The 26,453-nt window shown below is 48.2% G+C and overlaps 2 protein-coding genes across 2 annotated transcripts in view; one reads left to right on the forward strand and one right to left on the reverse strand.

Annotated features, from left to right (window-relative positions):
• The first annotated feature begins 1,134 nt into the window (after positions 1 to 1,134).
• Positions 1,135 to 6,178, forward strand: TSR2 (TSR2 ribosome maturation factor). Its single transcript, XM_033201934.1, is given in 6 exon segments — positions 1,135 to 1,284; positions 1,488 to 1,578; positions 4,085 to 4,176; positions 4,673 to 4,849; positions 5,078 to 5,142; positions 5,144 to 6,178. Coding segments are annotated over 6 exon segments (612 nt in total). The 5' UTR covers positions 1,135 to 1,203; the 3' UTR covers positions 5,250 to 6,178.
• FGD1 (FYVE, RhoGEF and PH domain containing 1) overlaps positions 6,127 to 26,453 on the reverse strand; it is a 51,629-nt gene continuing 31,302 nt past the window's right edge. The window contains 11 exon segments of the mRNA XM_033201393.1: positions 6,127 to 7,068; positions 7,927 to 8,070; positions 9,427 to 9,588; positions 9,761 to 9,886; positions 10,274 to 10,362; positions 10,365 to 10,374; positions 10,881 to 10,911; positions 16,064 to 16,143; positions 16,308 to 16,400; positions 16,864 to 17,010; positions 17,153 to 17,211. Coding sequence (XP_033057284.1) covers positions 6,763 to 7,068; positions 7,927 to 8,070; positions 9,427 to 9,588; positions 9,761 to 9,886; positions 10,274 to 10,362; positions 10,365 to 10,374; positions 10,881 to 10,911; positions 16,064 to 16,143; positions 16,308 to 16,400; positions 16,864 to 17,010; positions 17,153 to 17,211 — 1,247 coding nt within the window. The 3' untranslated portion in view covers positions 6,127 to 6,762.

Here is a 26,453-nt window from a genome sequence, read left to right on the forward strand (position 1 = left end):
CATATTTGTGAATTTTGTAAGTTTATTTTTACTGATTTTTAACTTCTTTCCATTGTGGTCAGACAACACACTTTGTATGTTCAATCCTGTTAAATCTATTGAGGCCTACTGTATGGCCTAGTGTATGATCTGTTCTGGAGAATGTTCTTGTGCACTTCAGAAAAACGTACAGTTATCCCTGGGTATCTGTGGGAGACTGGTTCCACGACCTCCGGAGAACACCAAATTCATGGATGCCTAAGTCTCTGATATAAAATGACATAGTATTTGCGTAAACCTATGAATATCCTACTGTGTGCTTTAAATCATTTCCAGGTGTGACTCATGCCTATAATCCCAGCAATTTGGGAGGCCGAGGCAAGTGGATTAAGCCAGGAGTTCGAGACCAGCCTGGGCAACATGGCGAAACCTGTCTCTACTAAAAACACAAAAATTAGCCGGGAGTGGTGGTGGGCACCTGTAATCTCAGATACTCGGGAGGCTGAGGCACGAGAATTGCTTGAAATTGGGAGGCGGAGGTTGCAGTCAGCCGAGATGGCGCCACTGCACTCCAGCCTGGGCCACGGAGTGACACTCATTCTCAAAAATAAATAAATAAAAATAAATAAATAAATAATAATTTCCAGGTTACTTATAATGCCTAATAAATGTAAATGCATGTATATAGTTTTTATACTGTATTCTTTAGGGGAATAATGTCAAGAAAAAGTATGTACATGTTCATGCAGATGCAATTTTTTTCCTGAATATTTTCCATCTGAGGTTGGTTGAATTCACGGAGTGTGACCGCCCCCCATAGGGAGAGCTAATTATATTTTACTGTTGTTTGTCGCAGTATTCTATGCAGATGTTAGGATACTTTTTTTAAATGCAGAGTTTTAAGGCTATACTCACTGAGTCCTCTCCCCCAGGGCCTGGAATCTGTATCTGTAATAAGTTCCCCACATATTTCCTCCGCAGTACCCACGGATCCGGAAACCATGGCCCCACACGTCCTTCAGGTCTGGTGTCCTTTGATTGAAGTGAGTGACTCTGGTGGTGTCATTGATCGCTCTGACAGATTTTTCTTTTGCTCTAGTCTTGCTGCCAGGTCTGCGGAAAAGAGAATCCTGTGTTCTCAGGCTCGGCTGGCGTCTCATTCTGCCTGGGCCGAGCTACAGAGGGATTGGGCCGCCGGGACGTCACGTGGACCGGGGCCGGATAATGGCGGGCGCTGCAGAAGATGCGCGAGCTCTTTTCCGGGCTGGGGTCTGCGCGGCCCTGGAGGCCTGGCCGGCCTTGCAGGTCAGTGGGGCCGGGGCAAGGTCAAGGTTAGGGCCGGGGCAAGGTCAAGGTTAGGGCCGGGGCAGAACAGGAGTTGGTTGGGCTAGGTGCCTGAGGCTTGGCTAGGCGGCGTAAGAGGAGTTGGCTGGGCGGCGTAAGCGGCCTCCAGGCAACTCCAAGTCTGCTCCCAAGTTGACGTGATGGGCTTGGACCTATGTTTACAGATCGCTGTGGAGAATGGCTTCGGGGGTGTGCACAGCCAGGAGAAGGCGAAGTGGCTGGGGGGTGCAGTGGAGGATTACTTCATGCGCAATGGTGAGTGAATGTGAGGCGCTGCGACCCGCCTGTGTGGGGGTGTGGAGAGGAGCCCCATCCCGCAGAGCCTGCATTTCCTCTCAAGCAGTTGTGCATTGGTACCTAAAGGCGAGGTGGAATGAATTCAGTTTTTGGAGTCAGAATCCTGGATTCCAGTGCTTACGGGCTGTGCCACTGACTCGTGGGATTACTCTGGACAAGGCAATTACCTCCCTGAGACTCAGTTTCCTAGTTCCTAAAATGCGTATAAAAGTATCCACCACAGCGCTGTACAGTAGAATATTATGCTAGTCACATGTAATTTAATTTTTTTAGTAGCCACTTTAATAAAGCAAAAAGCAGATGAAATCAATGTTAGTAAACTCATTGTATACGAAATATTTCAACATGTATCAGTATAAAACATTGAGATATTTTACATTTTTTAGTATTAAGTTTTCAAAATCTGGTATTTTACAGTTTTAGCACATTTCGATTTGGCCTAGCCATATTTCAAGCCCTCAGTAACCACCTGTGGCTGTTTGGACAGCAAAGATCTTCACTGTAGGCTTGTCTTGAAGGATATACAAGAACAAGAGGCCCAGTAGAGGGCCTGTTGCATAGTATGGTTTTAAAAAAAAGCCTTCATTCAATTTCTAGCTTTGGAGATGACATTAGGCACAGTCATCTCTCTCAAGAAAGTATACTATCCAGTGAGGATCCACACACGTAAATAGTTACAACATTGATAGATTTTCTGATAAAGAGGAGCTCAGTGTGCATGGGGTAACAGGCTGGGGAGACAGGTTCTCAGTGGAGGTGGTGAATGGGCTGGGTCTTAATGAGAAGGAGTTAACTAGGGGGGGAAGCAGAGAGACAGCAATACTCAAGTTCTGTGGCATGAGGGTATAATGTGTTATATTTGGAAAGTAGCAGGGAGCTCAGTATTGGAGTATGGGTGTGTGTGCATGGGGGGGGTGTGGAGGAGTGGTAGAGAATGAAGCTGGGGTATGGGAAGCCCCCCTGAAAAGCATAAGACCTGGAAGCCCTTATGTGCCTTTGATTTTATCATTTAGGCCAGTGTTTGCCAAAATTCATGCTAACTAGTCCTCTTAGATGTTCAGTGAAGAAGCTTCTCCGTCACATTATGTAAGAAAAACTCTTTTCTTCTGCTCCCACTGAAAAGTCTCAACACTCATGAACATATTAAAAGCTTGGGTAAGAATAAGAACCACTAAAAACCTGTTTGCTTTTGTTTCTCATTAGCTTTCTATGGATAGTGTCCTTAAGACCCAGCAGAACAGATATTCTCAAAGGCAAACTATGAAACACTGCAGTAGGTGGTAAAATTCGTGGGCAGGTTCTAAGGTGAGAAATAGGATGGGATTTGCTGGCTAGAAAGTTCAGGAAGTAATCAGTATGAAGCATAGCCTGGAGAGGAAAGACTGATGAGAATGCTGTTTTTGTCTAGACACTGATGAGGCCTGAAGTAGGACAGTGGCAACAGGCATGGAAAAGAAAGGGTGGAATAGGGCCTTGGAGATTGGTTGGCTGTAGACAGGGAGGGAAAAAGAGGCAAGTTCCTGGTTTGAGTTGATGGGTGGATTAGGTGTCTTTTCACGGAGTAGAGGAACCCTGGAGGATGCGAAGCAGGTTCAAAGAGTGAGGTGATGAGTCTGGCTTTGGATATGGAGGATTTGCGGCATCTGTGAAATGTCCAGGCACAGAGTAGTCTCAGTTGGAGATAAATTTGGGGGATATTAAGTTTGAGTGGTAGGCAAAACCAAGAGTGTGGATGAGCTCTCCCAGGAAAGCACACAGAGGGAGAGGGCTAGGAGCTTTGTGGAAGACTTTCTTGAGATACTCTCTATTCCGAAAAAGTAGAGTATAGGCCCATAGGTAACTGAAGCCCAGAGAGGAAGGTGGCTCGGTCAGAGTCACACAGTAGGATGTCAGTGTCAAGGCTATGATGATTTCATCATTGGAATTACTATGTCCATTTCTTCTTAACTATCCCATTGGTCTGTGGCTTCTTTTATCAGTGGAACCACAGTTGTGAAGGTTCTCTACACTTCAAAAACTTCAGCTTTTACATGATAGAAATTAACATGGATTATGGATCTTCACTGTGCTAGGCATTGTGTTGGATGGTTCCTCCTAACAGACCTTTGAGGAGGCCACCATTAGCCCCACTTTACAGATGAGAAAACTGAGGCTCAGAAAAGTGCTTGCTCAAGGTCTCATAGAGGGGAGGCTAGTTAGATAGGCCAGATGAAAGAGGGTGAGTGTAGGGCTAGGAGTTGTGGGAAGAGGCCTTGGTAGGAAGATGGGAAATGAGGTATTAATATTTAGTGGTTCTTTAAAAAATTATGTTAAAACCTGGAATGCAGAACACTTTAGCAGATAAAGGCTTACTGTGCCTTTACCCACCCAGTTGCAGATCCACCAAGTAGATTTGAAGAGCAGTGGGCAGGGGTGATGAAGTTGGCTGGTCTTTGACCCAAGGCCCTGTCCTTTTTCTACTTAGCTGACTTGGAGCTAGATGAGGTGGAAGACTTCCTTGGAGAGCTGTTGACCAATGAGTTTGATACAGTCGTGGAAGATGGGAGTCTGCCGCAGGTGAGCTTACCATGGGCACAACTGCAGTCTCCCTACCTGCAGTCTTTCTTCTCCCCAACTGTCTGTTTTGGGCCAAAACTCTTGACTGTGACTCTCTGTTGCCTAGAGGAACAAGTGTGGCCTTTCCAAACCCTGCCTTCTTTTATTTCTTTCTATACATCATTCCCATCCCAAGGGCAAGTCAGGCCAGTCCAGATCCATTTTGGCTTCCCAATAAGATTACCTGCCCTTTTACATCTTCTTTCTTTCAAAGCCCAGTTCTAGAGCCTTCCCTGCTAGTTAAGCCCTCTTTTGCTGCTTTAGGCCCTCATGTCATGCGTTAGGCCCTCATTTGAGCCCTTCATATGTGGTTGCTTCATTGGTTAATTCCTTGGGGAGGAAAGAGCCCTGTTCTCTTCTGGAAATATCCAACCTACTCCCGACTGTTGCTTCAAATGGGCTGTTTGTATAGTAGATTCTCTGGAAAACCCAAACTGGTTGAATATTTTCTTGGTAGGTGAGCCAGCAACTGCAGACCATGTTCCACCACTTCCAGAGGGGTGACGGGGCTGCTCTGAGGGAGATGGCCTCTCGCATCACTCAAAGAAAATGCAAGGTCACAGCCACTGCACTTAAGACAGCTAAAGAGACGGATGAGGATGAAGATGATGTGGACAGTGTGGAAGAGATGGAGGTGAAGTGGTGCCCCCTGGTTGGGGGATACAGATGTTTTCAATTTTCTGGAGAGCAGCTGGATTCACAGAGAAGTGATAAGGGGATGGTGGTGGTTGGTGATAGTAGTGGTATCCAAAGAGGGCAGGGAAGTTTCCTAAAGTTACACAGCCAATCCTGGAAAAACTGGAGCAGAGCCTGGGTCTCCAGTGGTCAGTGTATTCAGCTCTCTTTTAAATCTCCCCTCCAGGTCACAGCTACGAATGATGGGGCTGCTACAGATGGGGTCTGCTCCCAGCCTGAACCCTCTGATCCACGCTCAGACTATTAAGGAAGAGGATATAGTGGAAGATGGCTGGACCATTGTCCGGAGAAAAATGAGTGGGGATGGTTGGAAATGGCTTTGGGCCCTTATTTGCTAGTTCTGAGAGTTGTCTGTAGGTTTTTTTTTTTTTTTTTTTTTGAGGATTGTAGACCTGTGGACTGGTTACCCCATCTCTACCCTCTCCCCTGTTCCCCTGTCTAGCTCCCTCCAGGGCAAGGAAATGCTAGGGTCTTGGTCTTGGGGTGGGGGGACCTTGTCCAGCACATTCCCTTGGGCCTTTAGTTAACATCTGAATGACGAAGCCGGGTTCCCCAGTACAGTGTCTTTTGGGTGCAGTCATTGTGAGGAAGGGGATGAGTGAGTGTGGGTGTGGCTGGAGGAGGATCTAGATGCCAGTGGACAGTGGGCACGTGGACTTGGGGAGGAGAGGACCAGCAGCAGCAGCAGTACTCAGTGATAGGGGGCTGGCTGGGTCAGGAATGGTGAGATGAACATGCAAGTGGAAGGGAGAATAGGTGAAGATGTGAACGAAAGTAGCTCTGGAGCCTTTCCCTTACCCCACCCCCCACACATGCAACAGCTCTGTACCCCTGCCCAGAACTTGGAACCTCCCAGGAATGCTGCCTTCCTGCAGCCCAGCCTCCAGCCCTGGGTTCCCTCAGGAATTCGAAGACCTTGGCTAGGTGGTGAGCTTGGAAGAGCTGGGCTTTGTTTTCTGTCTCCTGTAACCTCTTTCCTTGCTCCTTATCCCATCCCATTTGACTTCAGGGGTGAGGCTTAAGATCTTAATAAATAATACCTTACTGCTTAACCTGTGGCTTGACCTGTGAGGAGTAGCCTTCGAATCCGCCTTCTGGGAGCTGAGCTTCAGAGTTTACAAGGGAGCGGTTTTCTGAGCCCACCCTAGCAGCCTGGTACTTTGGACAACCAAACAGATGGACGAACGGAGCACAGCAGTGCTATGAAAGTTACTGTAAGCCTGAAATAAACTGTATTTTTCTTTAAAAAAAAAAACAACAAAAAAAACGAGTATCCATTGTCTTCCCCCCGTTCCCCTGTCCTGCCCGGTGGCCCTGCCATGGGTCTGGACGATAAAATACTGGGTAGCCTTGGGGCCGGGTAGAAGCTGTAAGCCATGGGAGAGGCAGGAGAGGTCTAGTTGCCACCCCACGTGGAGTTGTACATGTGAAGACACTGGCTGAGGAGGCAGGGGTGGGTCGGGGCCCCAGGGTCAGTGGCAGAGCTGGTAGTTGAATCCAGGTCTCCTACCTCTGGTGCTTTGTGGGGAATTGGGTGGAGGCAGGATCTGTGGTAGGGTATTGAGGGATGAGGGAGAAAAACGACCTAATTCAGGTGGGTCTAGCAATGGCTCCCACCCTCTCTGGGGACAGGGATTAATAAAAATTAACATCACTGTAGGAATATATTTTTTAAAAGCCCACGTTTTGTGAAAAGATGAATTAAAAAACCCAAGACCCAGCATTCGGGATTGAAAGTGCCCGTGATGGGAGTTCAAGTATTGACTGAGCTGGGAGGGAAGGGGCTAGAGCCCCCAATCAGACATGGGCAGCTAGAGTGTGGGGTGGGGGCTCCCAGTGTGCCCCAAACCTCTAGGTCTTGTCTCGGGTCTGGGGGGATTCGGGGGGTTCAGCAGTGGCTCCTAAAGCAGCCACCGGTGCCTCCTCCATCTCCCTGTCCTCAGACAGTGTGGGCCCCGGGCAGAACGTGTCCCCTCGGCCCGCCCGGCCAAGCACAGCCATCCAGCGTCGCTGTAGTTCCTCTGTCTCAGGGCTGAAGTACCAGCTGAGGTGGCTCTGGGTAATCTTGAAGACATGCCTTCTGTCAGGCCGCTCCCCTGCCTCGGGTGGTCCCACCTCGAAGCCAATGAGGGGCAGGCTGCGCTGGGCTTTCACATCCTGCGGGGAGGAGGGACAGAGTTGGGCCACCTTGGGATTAGACCTTTCCCCCTGCCCCAGCTTCTAACTGGTTTTGCATATGCTCTTGTCTTCTTCCCCTACTCAGTAACCTTCCGTGGCTCCAGTGTTATCAACAGGAACATGTCAGAACGGCTAAAATGCAGGCTGGTTTAAATACCTGTCTCCCCCCACCCCTGCCTCTTCCCACAAAACTGCTGGGCTAATCTCTTTAGCATACCAAATAATGTTTTCAGGCCTTTGTCTATGCTATTGCCTCTATCTGCATACTTTTTATTTTTATTTTTTTGAGACTCTTGCCCTGTTGCATAGGCTGGAGTGCAGTGGCATGAACTTGGCTCACTGCAACCTCCACCTCCCGGGTTCAAGCAATTCTCCTGCCTCAGTTTCCTGAGTAGCTGGGACTACAGGCACACGTCACCATGCCAGGCTAATTTTTGTATTTTTAGTACATTTCACCATGTTGGCCAGGCTGTTCTTGAACTCCTGATCCCAGGTAATCCACCTGCCTCGGCCTCTCACAGTGCTGGGATTATAGGCGTGAGCCACCGCGCTTGGCCCCATCTGCATACTCTTACCCACTCCAAATTGGACCTAGCAGTTCCCCATCTCTACTCCTTCCAGGAAGCCAGGCCCACAACTCAACCTGTTTTTCCCTACATACCACAACCACTCTTTGTCTCTAGCCAGTCATTGTCTCTCAAGGGTTGGGTTCTGATTTCCTCTTAGAGATAGTCTCACCTTATCTTCCAAAGCCAAGGAGAGGTCAATGACTGGAGGTAAGGGGGTACCCTGGCTTTGCCAGGTGGCTGAAAGGACCCAAAGGAGTAGGATGCATACCTGAGGGGCTCCATAGATATACAGCACCAAAGGTTCATTTTCAGGGACCACGAACCATGCCTTGTGCCATCCTTTGCCACCCTTCTCCATGTAGTGCAGGAAGCTGCAGATGACGCTGTTCTCCGCAGCCACCGAGGCCTGTTTCTGTGGTCAGAGACACGGGACATCAATGTTGACAGAAGGCCTAGCCTGGCTCCTCCTGGCTTTAACGCCTCCTCAGTGTAGGGACTGCTATTCCCATCTCAGATGAAGACGCTCAAGCTTGGGTGGCAGGAGTGATTTGTCCAGTGCCACCCAGTGAATCAGCTAGAGCTAAGATTCAAAGCTAGGTTTGTCTGCCTCATTTGGGCAACGGCTGGTGCTTCTACTGGCCAGTGGAAGGAGTGTGTAGATCCGTCAGGCATTCTTTCTTCAGTCAGGGCATTCATTCCTCAAGCCATTCACACATTTAGGCCTCACGTTTTCTTCTTTCATCACTCATCCATTTTCTACACTCAGTGAGAGGTAATCTAGCATTGTGGTTTTAAGGGGGTATGTGGGTGGTTAATGAAGTCTGGCTTAGAATCCCAGCTCTAGATGAAAATGTATTGACTTGGAAGGAGAGCAAAGAGGGCTGATGTGAGAATTAAATGAATTAATATATGCAAAATGCTTAGATAGTTCCTGGCACAGGGTAAGTACTCTTATAAGTGTTAAATAAATACCTAGATTTATTTTTAAAAAACCTCCAAAATGTGTATTTGTGCATATATGCCTAGAAAGATAGGATAAGCCCTAAGAGTGGTTAACTTTTGGGTAGAAGGGATATGGTATTTTATTATTTTTTGTTTATATTGTTTTACTTATCCTACTTTGTAGTAACAGAAGACAATTTTTAATTTCTTTTTTTTTTTTTTGAGACGGAGTTTCGCTCTTGTTGCCCAGGCTGGAGTACAATGGCGCAATCTTGGCTCACTGCAACCTCCGCTTCCCAGGTTCGAGCGATTCGCCTGCCTCAGCCTTCCCGAGTAGCTGGGATTACAGGCATGTGCCACCTTGCCTGGCTAGTTTTGTGTTTTTAGTAGAGACGGGGTTTCTTCATGTTGGTCAGGCTGGTCCTGAACTCCCAACCTCAGATGATCTGCCTGCCTCAGCCTCCCAAAGTTCTGGGATTACAGGCATGAGCCACCGCGCCTGGCCAATTTTTTTAATTAAAAAAAACACATCCAGTGCTGCCACTTACTTGCTGTGTAATTTGGGCAAATGACCCCTCTGGGCCTCAGTTTCCTCGTTTATAAAAGAGAACAATAGCATGGGCAGATTAGTTACTGTGGGGATTAAATGTCTAAGTACTTAAAGGTGACTGTCTTTCATTCGCTCTTGTCCTCATTTTACTCACTCCAAGCCTGGGTCCCTTGATCACTACTGTTTCCCAGCTACTCGGACCTCCTCAGTCTCAATGGGTAGAGTTGGAGCCCATTTGCCCACTGTGGGAGACTTAGTCAGGGGCCTGGCTCTTACCTCCAGGATGGACCTCCGGCGCTGGGGTGTATGCTGGCTGCAGGCTGGACTGCTCCCAGGCACCCCGTGCAAGGCCACATAGCAATCAGTGCACACACGGTTGGAGCGGTTGTTGTCATAGACGAGGCGGGCCCGGAACTCGGAGCACTTCCCACAAACCACCTGGGGTGGCAAGTGGGCAAGAGCAGCCTGATTCCAGCGGGTCTTCCCTTCAGCATACCAACTCCCACAGCAGACTTGCGGCCTCCACCACTTGGAGGGTACCCACTCTGCAGTGGGTCTTTGGGCTGCCAGGCTGTCCCCTCCCTAGCTCTGCCCACCTCCCAACACTCACATGCCCGCAGGCCTTGCAGTGGTGCCTGCGTTTGGTGATAGAATTGAAGGGCTCCTGGCAGCGCATGCACATGGTGACTTCCTTTTCCCGGATGGGTGTAGGTGCCCGCTTCCCAAGATCCACGTTCTGTGGGGAGGGCCAGGTCTCAGGTCAGAGACAGCTACTCCCCAACCAGTCCAGCCAGCCTTTGTTCCTCCTCCAAGGCTGGATTATCATGGGGTGGGGATGGGCTGGGGGTAGGGGGAGCAGCCACATTCAGAAGACCTGCCTTTAAGTCCTGGCTCTGCTCCTAGCTACTGTGCTACTGAAGACAAGTCATTTCTATTATACTTTCTGGGCCTCAGTTTCCCCAATGATTTCTCTGTGGCCCTACCAATGGAAGACTGCTTCTGAGGTCATGCATTGCCTCTCTGGTCATTACCCTCTGGGAAGGGGAGAGGTCTAAAGGTCAGGTGGGGATTTGAAAGTCTGGAAGGGGTCCCAGTGCAGGGGACAGAGGGCAGGGACTCTTACTGGAGAGTTGGGCGGGGTGTCTTCATCTTCCCTGTTTGTTGAGTTCAACAGTTTGAAGGTCTCCAGCGTCTGTTCATGCTTCAGGAGGGGGAGTTGATAGCCTGGGGAGGAGGTTTAAGAAATGAGAAGTCAAATCACCCCACAAACCACCCATTTCTACCTTCACCTCACCTTCCTATACCCTAGCCGGAACTTAGAAAAGCTGGGTTTCAGACCCAGCTCTGTTGCTGGTAGGTGGATGACTGAAAAATCCCCTCCCAAATCCAGGTCTCAGTGTTACAAGTGTAAAATGGGGGAGGGGGAGTGGTGGCTGAAAAACCTCAGGTGGCTTTCTTGGCCACCTTCTGGGCTTAAGAGTTTACAGAGCTTGACACCCTCACCTTACACACCCTCAGAGAAATCAGCTTCCTAAAAGAAGAGTTTGTGAGTTTCTGCTCAACCTCTGCACCTCAGTTTGCTTATCTGTAAAATGGGGATAGTAAAGTTTGTTGAAAGACAGGTGTCTGGGACCATTCTGGTTAGATGTGAGTTTTGAGGGAGAATCCATCAACCCCTAGGAGATTGTTAATAGTCTTCTAGCCCCCTACCACAGAGCCTTGGATGTTACCTGGACCCAGTCTTTCTTCTCCTCCTCAGTCCTTGGGGTGGGGAATAAAAAAGAAAGATGTTTGGTTAGGCAGGCCCACAAAAAGCAATTGGAGTGGAAGAGCAGGTGTTTTGGAGTCAGAAAGACCTGGGTTTGACCCTCCTCTTCTTCACCTATTACTTATATGACCTTGGGCAAGTCACATAATCTGCCTGGGTTTATTTATTCAACGATTAGTAATACTTTCCAGACCCTGTGCTAAGAACTTGAGCTTCAGAGAGGACTCTGCCCTCAAAGAGCTCATGGTCCAGTAGAGGAAATAGACAGGGACAATACAGGGAGATGATGGTGAAAATAAGGCCAAGGAGCCCAGAGGAAGGGACATCCCCCAGTCTGAAGATTGGGTGAGGACTTTTCAAGTAGGTGCTAGGCCTCAGGTAGAGGGGTAAGGGTGAAATGTATGGGAGAGAATATAGAACATAAAAGAAACCATGTCAATAATTATCAGTTGGCCAGGTGTGGGTGGCTCACGCCTGTAATCCCAGCACTTTGGGAGGTCAAGGCGGGTGGACCACTTGAGGTCAGGAGTTGGAGACCAGCCTGGCGAAATTCTGTCTCTACTAAAAATATAGAAATTAGCTGGGCATGATGGCTCATGCCTGTAGTCCCAGCTACTTGGGAGGCTGAGGCAGGAGAATCGCTTGAGCCCAGGAGGCAGAGGTTGCAGTGGGCGGAGATCGTCCCACTGCACTCCAGCCTGGGCGACAGAGTGAGACTGTCTCAAAAAAGAAAAAAAATTCTCTGTTGCTGGGATGTCAAGTTTGAGAAAAGAGGGTAGTTTTTTTTTTTCATTTGTAAAATGGAGATAATGATTATCACTCTCTGGGTTCCGAGCAGTAACTGAGGTAACGTGTACAGTGCTCAGCACAATGTCTGGCACACTCGATGCTCAATCAGTGTGAGTTCCCCTTCCCTTTGTCTTCCTTCCCTGACTCTTCTATCTGCTCTGCACTGCACTGCAATCACCTTATTCTGATTGTATTCTTTTTTTTTTTTTTTTTTTGAGACGGAGTCTCGCTCTGTCACTCAGGCTGGAGTGCAGTGGCACGATCTCGGCTCACTGCAACCTCTGCCTTCCAGATTCAAGCCATTCTCTGGCCTCAGTCTCCCAAGTAGCTGGGATTACAGGTGTGCGCCACCACGCCTGGCTAATTTTTGTATTTTCAGTAGAGACGGGGTTTTGCCATGTTGGCCAGGCTTGTCTTGAAAGTCCTGACCTCAGGTGATCCTCTCTCCTCAGCCTCCCAAAGTGTAGGGATTACAGGCATGAGCTACCGTGCCTGCCCTATTCTGATCGTATTCTTTTAATAATCATTTTATTGGCCAGGTGCGGTGGCTTACGCCTGTAATCCCAGCACTTTGGGAGGCCGAGGCAGGTGGATCACCTGAGGTCTAGCCAACATGGCATGGCGAAACCCCGTCTCTAATGAAGATACAAAAATTGGCTGGGTGTGGTGGCGAGAGCCTATAATCCCAGTTACTTGGGAGGCTGAGGCAAGAGAATCACTTGAACCTGGGAGGCAGAGCTTGCAGTGAGCCAAGATGGCGCTACTGCTGCCACTCCAGCCTGGGCAACGAGAGAGAAACTGTGACTCAAATAAAAAATTATTTTATTTATCTGTATTTTCTAATTTATAATTGCTTAGAAATGAACAAGTGTTGCTTTTTATTTTTAAGAGCACAATAGGCCAGGAGCGGTGGCTCATACCTGTTGTCTCAGCACTTTGGGAGGCTGAAGCGGGAGGATCACTTGAGGCCAGGAGTTCAAGAACAGCCTGGGCAACATAGTGAGACCTCATCTCTACAAAAAATACAAAATTTAGCTGGGCATGGTGGCATATGCTTGCATTCCCAGCTACTTGGGAGGCTGAGGCAGGAGGATCACTTGAACCCAGGAGTTTGAAGGCTGCAGGAAGCCATGATCATGCCACTGCACTCTAGCCTGGATGACAGGGAGAGACCCTATCTCAAAAAAAAAAAAAAAAAAAAGAACTACAGTAGTGTTTTTTTTGGCTATTCATGCTGAAGTGTATAGGGGTGAAGTGTCCTGATATTTGTAATTTACTTTAAAATGGTTCAGCAAAAGACATTTAATGTCAATAGTTGTTGACTCTTAAATAAGTGGTTGTACACCCTGATACACACATTAAAATCATCTGGGGACCAGGTGTGGCGGCTCATGCCTGTAATCCCAGCACTTTGGGAGGCCGAGCCGGGCAGATCACGAGGTCAGGAGTTCGAGACCAGCCTGGCCAACATGGCGAAACCCTGTCTCTACTGAAAATACAAAAAGTAGCCGGGTGCGGTGGCATGCACCTGTAGTCCCAGCTACTCAGGAGGCTAAGGCAGGAGAATCGCTTGAACCCGGGAGGCGGAGGTTGCAGTGAGCCGAGATCGCACCACTGCACTCTGGCCTGGGTGATAGAGCGAGACTCCATCTCAAAAATAAATAAATAAAAATTAAAAACTAAAATAAAATCAACTGGGGAGCTTTTAGAGCTCTCCATGTTCAGGCTATCCCCCAAGCCAATTAAATCAGAATCTCTGCAGATAGGTCCCAGGCATCCGTAATTTTTAAAAGCTCCCCAGCTGATTCTAATGGTTGCCAAAGTTGAGAAGCAGCTGTCTAAGTTGTGGGCATCTGGGTGCTTGTACTTATATTTTTCTGGATATTTGAAAATTTACATTAAATTTCTTTTTTCTTTTAAGGGCAGTAAAAGTGACTGCAAAGCAAAGCAAACCCTCCATGCCTTCCTGCTGCCACTAGGAGGAAATCCTACACTGCTTGGCTGCCCCTTCTGGACCCAGTGTCCCACTGCAGCCCCTTTCCTCTCTGCAGATGATGAGTACCTGTCACGTGGCTTGTCACTCCCCTGGATGTGCAGGGCATGTGCTTTGCTCTCACTTTCCCTGCTGCAGGCCTCCTTGAGGCTCTCAATCTCCCCAAGCTTCAAGACTCACTTCATCCCCTAGGAGGACACCCTCTATCTCACATTCATCTCTCTCTCCCACCTCCTCACAGTCACAGCCAGTCATTTCTCACTCTCACAGCCTGTCAGAAGCAGGCCATCTACTGACATGAATCCATCCTCTGGCCCTCACCATGACCCTGATACCCTTTCACCTGGGCCCTCAGAAAGCAGCATAGACACTGGTTAGGAACGTGGACTCCAGGGCTGGATGACCTGAGCTCCAGTCTCAGCTCTGCTCCTTTCTTGCTCTGGGATCTTGGGCAAGTACATAAATATGCTTTTTCTTTCTATCTTTCTTCTTTCTTTCTTTTTTTTTTTTTAAGAGGCGAGGTCTCGTTATGTTGCTCAGGCTGGTCTCAAACTCCTGGCCTCAAGTGATCCTCCTACCTTGGCCTCCCAAAGTGCTGGGATTTACAGGTGTGAGCCAGTGTGCCCTGCATGCAGAACTGTCCTACACCTAAGCTTCCCCATTTGTAAAGTAGATTTATGGTAACAGTAGCTACTTCTAGGGCTCTTGTAAGCTTTTGACTAGTCAACTTAGACTTAAAATTTTAAGTTAACATTCACTCAAAACAGTACCTGGCAAAAAACTAAGTCTTCAGGAAATATGAGCTATGATTATAATCATCCAAGTAGAAAATGGATATGAAAGGCCCCTCTGTTAAATGGCTGGCCATTATCCCATGCTATTATTTAAAAATGTTTGTTATAAAAAACGTCAAGCATACAAAAAAGTAAACAGGATAGCACAATACATATCTATATACCCTCTATAGAGATGCAAAATTTTTTTTATATTTTGCCATATTTACTTCATATATATGTACATACAGTCACACGTCACTTAACCACGGGGATGTGTCTGAGAAAGGTGTCATTAGACCATTTCATTGTTGTGCGATATCAGAGAGTGTACCGACACTAGTTCACTAGATGGTCTAGCCTATGACACACCTAGGCTATAAGGTACAGCCTATGGCTCTTAGGCTACAAACCTGTAAAGCATGTTACAGTTGTACTGAATATTGTAGCAATTTATAGCACACTAATTATTTGGGGTATGTAAACATATCTAAACCTAGAAAAGGTATAGTAAAGCCAGGCGCGGTGACTCATGCCTGTAATCTCAGCACTTTGGGAGGCCACGGCAGGCAGATCACTCGAGATCAGGAATTTGAGACCAGCCCGGACAACATGGCGAAAACCTGTCTCTATTAAAAATACAAAAATTAGATGGCGTGGTGGCATGCACCTGTAATCCCACTTACTCAGGAGGCTGAGGCAGAAGAATTGCTTGAACCTGGGAGGCGGAGGTTGCAGTGAGCTGAGATCACGCCACCGCACTCCTGGGTGACAGAGTGAGACTTTGTCTCAAAAAAAGAAAAGAAAAGAAAAGGTATAGTAAAATATAGTACTTTAATCTTATGGGGCCACTGTGTATATATGCTCTGTCATTGACCAAAATGTTGTTATACGGTGCATGACTGTGTATGTGTATGTATGTATATGTGTGCAAATGTGTATGTATGGTACATATGTACTTTTTGGGTGCTGAACCATTTTTAAGTAATTAACAGACACTGTGATACTAAGCCCTCAGCATGCACTGCTGCAAAACAAGGCCATTCTCCTGCATAACCACCATACCATTATTACACCTAAGACAGCAATAATTTCTCAATATCTAACGTTCACTTTACATCCAAATTTTCTCTTATTGTCCACAAATGTCTTTTAGGGCTCTTTTTCCCAAACCAGTCTTCTGTCATGGACCAAGTACTGCATTTGATTGTTATGTCTCTTAGATCTCTGAATCTACAATAAACTGTTTGTGGTGGTATTATTCATGTTGGGTTTCGCATCCCATTCTTCTCTCTCCTCTAACAAAATCCACCAGAAGAAATTCTTGCTTTAATTAGGGAGCGCTTATTCATTTTCCAAAAGGTTCCCCTGGCAGGAGTGCCACATTTCCCCACATCGTGAAGTACTCACCCTGAATCTAAATGGCGTCTAACCCTTAGGGATCACCCCCACCGCTGAAGAGCAAGCCTGCATCTTTGGGGAAAGGTGCCCATCCTGTCTCTGGAACAATCTCTGGGCCTGGAATGCCTCAGCATATCTGAAGAAAAGGGAGGTAGGCGCTGGAGGAAAGGCATAGGCAAGGACAAGTACCTGGCCTGGAGCTCCAGGGAGCGCTGCTTTCCTGACACCAGGAAGGTTCGAGGCAGATTGAGGTTGGAGCTCTCCTTTAGCTGAATGGAGGGAGAAAGGGGCATGGTGAGGCCACTGAACTCCACAGGGCCCTAGCTCTCTGCACACATACACACACAGACTCGGGGTCAAAGCCAGTATCTTTGTTCCTTCCAACACCAATGCCCCACTCCAGGTTCCCATTTCCCACCTCCTGGATGCTCACCTCCATGCCATCTACATCGATGCGTGCCCGCACGCTAAACTTCTGGCCAAGGAGCCGCAGCCTGGGCACGCAGTAAAGGAGGCGGTCGTTGAACTAGGAAGGAAAAAGTTTGGGATGTATGTGTGGAGGGCCTAGTGGGGATGTGGCCCAGCTCCTTACCCTGAAGCTTTACTGCTGAGGATTGTAGGCAATAGATGGAGAAAAGACAGCCCAATTGGGCACAGGGGTCACAAGGAAAGAGCCTAGGCGTGGAAGACACTCCCTAGTGGGGAACCTCAGGCAAGTCACTTCTCTGCAAAGCTTAGTTACTTCATCTGTAAAGTGGAGAAAAAAAAATCCTAGCTAGGTAGTGAAAATACAATTCATTACTAGAGGAGAGAATGGCTAGCAGGAGGTCTAGTCTTTGTTTTTCATTATTTTCCTCTTTCAGGAATGAAAGGAGGTATAGTCTTGAGTACCAGGTCACTATGTGTGTGTGTGTGTGTGTGTGTGTGTGTGGTGTGTGTGTGTGTTGGGAGGGGCATGACCCACCCACAATTCCATGCCTGGCACTTACTAGTATGAGGTATCGGTCTTGAGTGGTCCCATTCTTTGCTGACAGCTTAAGGATGTGGCCTTCTTTTATGAGCTCTTTGGTGGGGCTGACAATGTCCTCCTCGCCCCCTAACAGCTCATATACCTTCAGCAGCTTATGCATTCGCTCCTGGCAGAAGACAGGGAACAAAAGGCACGGTTGGGGTGCCAGCCTCCTGTCAGATGCTCACAAGTCATGACACCCCCACCCCAGGATGGAGACACCACAGGTGGGTGGCCAAGGAAGGGCAGGGGCTAGAAGGGCCACTCACCATTTTGCGGATGGCAGCATTCGAGTGCTCTGCTGCTGTGGCTATCAGCTCCAGAGACTCTACAGGCAGAGAGAGGTGAGGTCAGATGGGGGACTAGCAGAGAAGAGCCTTTCCGGGGCTCCTTTTTTTTTTTCTTTTGAGACGGAGTCTCGCTCTGTTGCCTAGGCTGGATTGCAGTGGCATGATCTCGGCTCACCACAACCTCTGCCTCCTGGGTTCAAGTGATTCTCCTGCCTCAGCCTCCCAAGTAGCTGGGACTACAGGCGTGTGCCACCATGCCCGGCTAATTTTTTATTTTTAGTAGAAATGGGGGTTTCACTATGTTGGCCAGGCTGGTCTCAAACTCCTGATCTTGTGATCTGCCCAACGCAGCCTCCCAAAGTGCTGGGATGACAGGCGTGAACCACCGCACCCGGCCTCGGGGTTTCTTTCTTTCCTCCCTGAATACCTCCTCCTGGCTTGATCACACCCTCCCATCTCAGAAAGCTTCACCCTCAAAGAGGTCCACAGCAACATCATTTAAAATCAGAAGTTCAATGTCGGCCGGGCGCGGTGGCTCAAGCCTGTAATCCCAGCACTTTGGGAGGCCGAGACGGGCGGATCACGAGGTCAGGAGATCGAGACCATCCTGGCTAACATGGTGAAACCCCGTCTCTACTAAAAAATACAAAAAAAAAAAAAAAAAACTAGCCGGGCGACATGGCGGGCGCCTGTAGTCCCAGCTGCTTGGGAGGCTGAGGCAGGAGAATGGCGTAAACCCAGGAGGCGGAGCTTGCAGTGAGCTGAGACCCGGCCACTGCACTCCAGCCTGGGCGGCAGAGCGAGACTCCGTCTCAAAAAAAAAAAAAAAAAAAAAAAAAGAAGTTCAATGTCACAATGCCAGAATCACAATAGATGGAATAGTTGGCAGCCAATAAAAAAATGCAAGCTTGCCAAGATTATTATTACTATTAATAATAACAATAAGAGTTACATATGTAACCAGAAGGAAGCATACCCATGTTGTCTCTGGACGGTGGGACTATGGGTGGTTTTTATTATCTTCTTTAGGTTTTTCTGTATTTTCCATATTTTTGACAAATAACATGTATTACTTTTACAATCAGAAAAAGCCATATAAAGAAACAATGAGATGATCCTGTTCTTTGTCTCAATGATTCTGATTCTGGGTATCTATGCTAGGAAAATACACATTCTATACACAAACACACTTTCATCATATTGTTATTTACAACAGTTCCAAGTGGGAAACAAAAATGTCCATCTGTAGGGGAGCACACCCACCTGTACCTCTTCCCTGCCAAAAAAAAAAAAAAAAAAAGAGGCCGTGCCTCTTCCCTGCCAAAACATATGGCCACCTGTAGGGGTTCAGTTAAATACATTATGCCGTCTTCATATAATGGAATATTAAACAACCTTTACAAATGATCCTCATGTAGGGCTTTTAATAATCTGGGAAATGCTCAGGGTGTTTTAAAAAAAGGATACAGGCTGGGCGCGGTGGCTCAAGCCTGTAATCCCAGCACTTTGGGAGGCCAAGACAGGCGGATCACGAGGTCAGCAGATCGAGACCATCCTGGCTAACACGGTGAAACCCTGTCTCTACTAAAAAATACAAAAAACTAGCCGGGTGAGGTGGCGGGCGCCTGTAGTCCCAGCTACTCGGGAGGCTGAGGCACGAGAATGGCGTGAACCCGGGAGGCGGAGCTTGCAGTGAGCTGAGATCCGGCCACTACACTCCAGCCCGGGCGACAGAGCGAGACTCCGTTTCAAAAAAAAAAAAAAAAAAGGATACAAACATGTTTATATAGAATGATCTCACTTTACAAGTATACATGTCTAAAAAACACCAGGAAGAATTTATGTCACAATGTTCATTGTGCTTATTCTCTGGGGGCTCAGATCACAGGTGATTTTTTTCCCTATTTCATCTTTTCCTGTAATTTCCATATTTCCTATAGTGACCAGGTACTGTCAGAAAAAAAAAAAAAAAAGCTGAAATGAGTCCCTGTACATCTCCACCCACTAATAAATCCCACCCATGCTTAAGGCCTGGCCACAGTCTCCGTGTACCCCGTTCTGTATGTGCTGGATCTCCCCACTCAGATCAGCCTGTGCTGGAGGAGCAGAGGTGCTTCTGAAGAAGGTCCATATGGCTGGCCAACCAAGTCTTGTTTTCCTAAGAGGCTCTCTCTTCATGACCAAGTTTTGGTGCTCAAGGAGATCTATGGCCCCTGTCCCAGCTCAGGCGTCCACATGCCTTTCAGGGGCCGGGCTCTAATCTTCAACCCTTCTTCCATCCTGGCTGCCAGAAGGAACTTTCTCACACAGTTTACTGTCACTCTTCTGCTCAAATCTGTCAGTGGCTCCCCTGTGCCTGCAGGGTAAAGACCTAACCCTTTAGCCTGACATTCAAAGCCCTTGGTGAGGCCGGGCGTGGTGGCTTACGCCTGTAATCCCAATACTTTAGGAGGCCGAGGGGGGCAGATCACCTGACTTCAAGACCAGCCTAGCCAACATGGCAAAACCCTGTCTCTACTAAAATTACAAAACTTCGCCAGGCATGGTGGCACATGCCCATAATCCCAGCTACTCGGGAGGCTGAGGCAGGACAATCACTTGAACCCTGGAGGTGGAGCTTGCAGTGAGCTGAGATCACGCCACTGCACTCCAGCTGGGCGACTCCGTCTCAAAAAAAAAAAAAAAAAAAAAAGAAAGACTCAAAGTCCTTGGTGATGTGGCTTCTGCTGGCCACTCCAGCTTCCTGCACCTCCCTAAACATGTCCCGTCTTACTTCATCTGGCCAACTGTCACTCTGTCTTCTGGATCCAGCTCACCTCCTCCAGTGAGCCTGCCCAAGTTGCGGGCTGGGTTAGGACCCTGTCTGGGTTCTCATATTCTCCTTTGCTCCCTTCTGTCCCACTAGTCACAGTGCTCATCGTGTATTTATACATCTGCATCCAATTCCTCAGTAGACTAGGAGCTCCCTAGGACAGGGCCAAGGTCCCAATGCCCTCTCCAGGCAGATGCTTTGGATAAATTAGCTCCTTCAACCCTCACAACAACCCTGTAACATAGGTGATTGTGCCCCATTTATCTAATGAGGAAATCAAGACTCAGGAAGAAGAAGGTGGCCACCCTAGGTTGCCTACCTGGGTGGCAGAGTTGGCATCAGAGCTGGGAATGATCTCCCAGCTGCCTCTTTTCCTACACATCCTACATCTCCCCCACCCCAGGACAGGGGGCAGGCTGAGTGGTAGAGGTAGGAGGCACCCAGGGAAGGGGATAGGAAGAAGACTCTGGCAAGTTGTGGGCACACAAGCTCAGGCCTGTGTAGGCTGATGGGCTCTGACTGGAGGCTTTGTTACAACGAGCTCTGTCTGGAGATGTCTCATGTGGAGTACAGACCGGCATTTCCAAGGATCCAGGGTGTACAGTCCTTATCTGGGGCCTTAGTGTGGGGATTTCAGTCTAGAATTTCACTTAGGGGTTCAGGCTAGGGACTGCAATCTGGGGGGCCTGATGTAGGGGCTTGGTTTGGAAGCTTTAGTGGGGCCTGGTCTGGGCTTGGCAGTCTAGGATCTTGGTTTGGAGTTTAGTCTTGGGCCCAGTGTAGGCAACAGAGGCCAGGAGTTCCAGATGGCCTGGTATGGGGAGATTGGTCTAGGGTCCAGGCTCTAGAGTGCAGTCTGGAAAGTAGAAAGTGGGCAAGTCAGTTTGGGGAACCAGACATATGATTCTGTGAGGCTCAGCCTGGGGAATTTAGTCTGAGGGGTAAAAATTTGGGAGCTCAGCTTAGGATCTTGGGCTGAGACTCTTAGTATGCATATCTCAGGTGGGCTCTCATTCAGAGATTCTCATTCTGAACAGCTCAGAAAACCAGACCGGGAAGTTGTTTCTGGGGACAAAGTTTCATCTCTGGACATGATGTGGGGAGTTCAATCTGGGAGGCTCCATTAGGGAAGCTCAGATGGCCAAGCTCAAGCTCTGAGGTTCATGCTGGGGCCTCAGATAGGGTTGGGATTGATACAAAACAGGAAACTCAATTTCTTCAACTCAGGCTGCTCTGCCTATGGAGTAGGCATTCTTTATTTCTTCACTTCTTAATAAACTTGCTTTCACTTAAAAAAATAATAATAATAAAAGGCCGGGCGCGGTGGCTCACGCCTGTAATCCCAGCACTTTGGGAGGCCGAGGTGGGCAGATCATGAGGTCAGGAGATCGAGACCATGCTGGCCAACATGGTGAAACCCCATCTCTACTAAAATACAAAACTTAGCCAGGCGTAGTGGTGCGTGCCTGTAGTCCCAGCTACTCGGGAGGCTGAGGCAGGGGAATTGCTTGAACCCAGGAGGCAGAGATAGAAGTGAGCCGAGATTGTGCCATTGCACTCCAGCCTGGCAAAAGAGAGAGACTCAGTCTCAAATAAAATAAAAATAAAAATAATAGGCTGGGTGTGGTGGCACATGCCTGTAATCACAGCACTTTGGGAGACCAAGGTGGGCAGATCACGAGGTCAAGAGATCAAGACCATCCTGGCCAACATGGTGAAACCCTGTCTCTACCCAAAATACAAAATTTAGCCAGGCGTGGTGGTGGGCGCCTGTAATCCCCAGCTACTTGGGAGGCTGAGGCAGGAGAATTGCTTGAACTTGGGAGGCAGAGGTTGCAGTGAGCCAAGATTGCACCACTGCACTCCAGCCTGGGTGACAGAGTGAGACTCCCTCTCAAATAAATAAATAAATAAATAAATAAATAAAATAATAAATAAATAAAAAATAAATAAAAAATAAATTTCTCATATTCAACCTGGGGCCAATTTTAGAGGGATGGGCATTAGCCAGCGCATTTAGTAATAAAAGCAGCTAACATTTATTGAGCCTTTACCATGTACCAGGCATTGTGCTAGGCGCTTTACCCAGATTATCTCATTACTTCTCAAAACAACCATGAGGTAGGTATCATTGTCATCCCCATTCTACATGTGAGAAAACTTAGGCTGAGAGGCTGAGCAGCTTGCCCAAGGATACACAGTTGAGAAAATGGACTCTATCTGGAGCCCACTCTAGGTCGTTTTCATTGGTGGCTCACTTTGGGTCTAGTGCAGGGAGCTTATTTGGAGAATTTTCACCTGGGGATGTGCTGGGGATCCAGTGTGAAAATAAAATTGCAGAACTGAGTCCTGGGAGCTCAATGTGGGCCTGGGACTAGGCACTTAGCCTGAGTGGCTTAATTTGGGGGACAGTCTCATAATCTAGGGCATTAGTCCTGGAGCTCATCATGGGACTCTCCATCTGGTAAATGAAAAATAGGGGTCGTTGGCCGGGCATGGTGGCTCATGCCTGTAATCCCAGCACTTCTGGAGGCCGAGGCAGGTGGATCACGAGGTCAGGAGTTCGAGACCAGTTTGGCCAAGATGGTGAAACCCCGTCTCTACTAAAAATACAAAAATTAGCCGGGCGCAGTGGTGGGTGCCTGTAATCCCAGCTACTCGGGAGGCTGAGGCTGCAGAATCGCTAGAACCAGGAAGGCAGAGGTTGCAGTGAGCCGAGATCACGCCACTGCACTCTAGCTGGGCAATGGAGCAAGACTCTGTCTCAAAAAAAAAAAAAAAAAAAAAAGAAAAAAGAAAAAAGAAAAAGAAAAAAGAAAAAAGAAAAATAGGGGTCATCAGTCTAGGGCACTTGGGCTGGGGAGAACACAGCCTGGAATCTCTGTCTGGAGCTCAGTCTGGGCTGCTGAATTTCAGGGTTCCCTCTGGGGGACTCAAGGAATCCAGTCTGGGGGCACAGTGGGGCTTCAGTCTGTAGGACAGACCTGGAGAGTCAGTCTTTTAAGTTCAGGCTGAAAGTTTCAGTCTGAGGGATATGAAATAGGAGAATTAATCTAGGGTGCTCAGTTGGCAATACTTGTCTATAGAATGGTGGCCAAGGAGATCAGACTGGGAAGCTCTTTTGGGGACTTCAGGCTGAAGGCTCTCACTGGGACCCCACTCTCAGGACTCAGGGTGGGAAGAGTAATCCAGGTGGGAAGAGGCCCAGTCTGGGGATCTTAGTTTGAGAAACCGTGTTGGGATCTATAACTGGGACCTCAGACTGGGCTTAGTATGAAGGTTCAGTTTGGAGATGTCAGTCCATGGGGCCCATTCCAGGGAATCAGTCTGGAAGGCCCTTTCTAGAAGTTCAGGCTGGCACATCAGTGAGGGCTCTTTTTCAGCAGGAGGAATGAGGTACTTACTTATGCTGCAGATATCTGCTTGTAGAGCTTAGCTATTAAACTTTCTAGAGGCCTAGTTCTTTCTAGGGGTCCAGGCTTGTTAGTGAAGTGCCCCATCTGGCAGGGTAGAGGAGGCTTAGTATGGGAAGCGACACAGCAGCGGACACAACTGTCCACTCCCCATTCTTTTTTTTTTTTTTTGAGATGGGAGCCTCACTCTGCAGCCCAGTTGGAATGCAGTGGCACGATCTCGGCTCACTGCAGCCTCAGCCTCCCAGGTTCCAGTGATTCTCCTGCCTCAGCCTCCAGGGTAGCTGGGATTATAGGCACGGCCACCACGCCTGGCTAATTTTTGTATTTCTAGTAGAGACGGGGTTTCACCATCTTGGCCAAACTCCAGACCTCCTTTTTATTCAGGCTGGTCTCAAACTCCAGACCTCAGGTGATCTGCCTGCCTCGGCCTCCCAAATTGCTAGGATTACAGGCGTGAGCCACCACACCCGGCTCAACCCCCATTCTTACGGCTTTTAGGACCCCACGCTTTCTTTGTTTTCTTCCTACCTTTAGGGCTCCTCCTTTTTTTTTTTTTTTTTTTTTGAGATGGGGTCTTACTCTTCACCCAGGTTGGAGTGCAGTGGCGCCACCTCGCTCACTGCAACTTCTGCCTCCCGGTTCAAGTGGTTCTACTGCCTCAGCCTCCTGACTAGCTGGGATTACAGGCGTGCACCACCATACCTGGCTAATTTTTGAATTTTCAGTACAGACGGGGTTTCACCATGTTGGCCAGGCTGGTCTCAAACTCCTGACTTCGTGATCCACCTGCCTCGGCCTCCAAAAGTGCTGGGATTACAAGCGTGAGCCACCGCACCCAGCCTAGGACTGCTCCTTCTAAGTCTCCTTTGCTGATTCCACTTCCCTGAGGTTTGTCCTTGGCCCTCTTTCCTCTCCTTTTACACTCACTCCCTTTGGTGATCTCGGCTAGCCCTATTGCTTTGGAATACTATCTATGTGCAAATGACATCCAAATCTCTCCCTGGAATTCTAGATTCATCTAACTGCCCGACTAGCAGCTCACTTTGAACATGTCCAAAAACAGACTCCTAAGATCATCTTAGAAACCATCACCACCAGCCAAAAACCTACAAGTCATTCCTGACTCTTTCTCTCAAGCCCCGCATCCACTCCACCCTAGTCCTCTCAGTGCTGCTTCTGAAAAGCATATATCCTGAATCCAACCATTTCTCACTGATTCTACTGCTACTGTCCTCATCCAAGCCACTTTTCTCACTTGGATTATTGCAAAAGCCTTCTAACTGATCTCTCAGCTCTCTCTCTTGCTCCCCAAGTGATCAACATCGAAACCTTCCCATGGCTACCCACCACACTCAGAATAAAATCCATCTCCTTATCTTGGCCTTCAGTCTTTGCTCCTCTCTCCAACCCCATTTCTACCATTCTACTCTCACTTGTCACGTTCAGAGATATGCAACCTGTCCAGCACCCCACCTCCTCTAATATCTCCCCTTGCCTTGGACACTATACTTGCTGTTGCTTCTGCCTGGAACATGCTCCACTCCAACAGGCATGTGCTTACCTTCTTTTTATTCAGGTTTTGACTCACTGTCTTCTAGTCAGGCCACCCAATCTCAAGTAGGCTCTCCAGCCACTGTCATGCCCCCCTCTTCTAATTCTCAGAATTACACTCAGCACCTATCTAATATTCTACTGTGTATTTATTTACTTATTTATTTATTCTTGAGATGGAGTCTCACTCTATCACCCAGGCTGGAGCGCAGTGGCTCAATCACAGCTCAATGCAACCTCTGCCTCCCGAGTTCGAGTGATTCTCCTGCACCGGCATCCCGAGTAGCTGGAATTACAGGCACCCACCCACCACGCCCAACTATCTTTTTTTTTTTTTTTGAAATGGAGTCTTGGTCTGTTGCCCAGGCTGAAGTGTAGTGACGCAATCTCGGCTCACTGCAACTTCTGCCTCCTGGGTTCAAGCAATTCTCCTGCCTCAGCCTCCCGAATAGCTGGGATTACAGGTGCCTGCCACTACGCCCAGCTAATGTTTGTATTTTTAGTAGAGACAGGGTTTCACCATGTTGGCCAGGCTGGTCTCAAACTTCTGACCGCAGGCGATCCCCTGGTCTCAGCCTCCCAAAGTGCTGGGATTACAGGTGTGAGCCACTGCGCCTGGCCTCTACTGTGTGTTTATTATTTTTGTTTACTGTGTCTCTTGCTGACTAGAATATATGCCCCCTGAGATCAAGGACCTTGTCTGTTTTGTTCACCTCTATATCCCCAGTACCTAGAACAATGCACAAAAACATGGAGGTGCTCAGTAAGTAGCTGTTAAGTGAATGAATGAATGAAAATAACAATCTGGGGAAGAGAAAGTGAGGTAGGCTGTGGGAGCTCTATCTGGGTATGGGGTTCAGGCTGATACTGGAGGAATCAGGATAGAAGACTTTTCTAGTGGTTCAAGGATTTTCTAGTGGTTAAGGATTCAGTCTGGGGAGGAGGTATCTCAGCCTAGAGATCCAAATTTGAGAGGTGGAAAATTTGGGGTCCAGTCTAGGGTACTCAATTTGGAGGTTCTTTTGGGAGGTTCATTCTGGGTAGTGGCTGATGGACATGGAGGAAAGCTCTAAATCTGGAGGATGGAAAATTGATGAGCCAGGGCTCTCTCTGGGGAGCTCAGCTGTGGAGATTCTGTGATGTGGGTTTGGCCTGAGGGGTCAGTTTGGCCTCTCAGCGTGGTGGCTCAGTCCCTGAAGTTTCAGGCTCAGTTTCCTTTCCATTTGGTAAAATTTCATTTGAGGGTGAGTCTAGGGGTCAGCCTTGGGGTCTCGATCTAGGAAATGATGAGTTTCCTTTAGGGGATCATAATAGGCATGCTCCTCAAACTCTGGGCTTCCAGTTGGGAAGTTCAGGTTGGGGGTCTCCTTCTGAATGTTCTCTTCAGGTATTCGGGCAGGGGGCTCAACTTGGAGGGCCCTGCCTGAATACCCAAAGAGAACATTCAGAAGGAGGATCTCATCCTGGGTCTCACTTCAGAACCTCAACGTGGGCCTTTCAG

This window comes from Trachypithecus francoisi, unplaced genomic scaffold, assembly GCF_009764315.1.
Source record: "Trachypithecus francoisi isolate TF-2019V2 unplaced genomic scaffold, Tfra_2.0 Lachesis_group6, whole genome shotgun sequence".
NCBI classification, from domain to species: Eukaryota; Metazoa; Chordata; class Mammalia; order Primates; family Cercopithecidae; genus Trachypithecus; species Trachypithecus francoisi.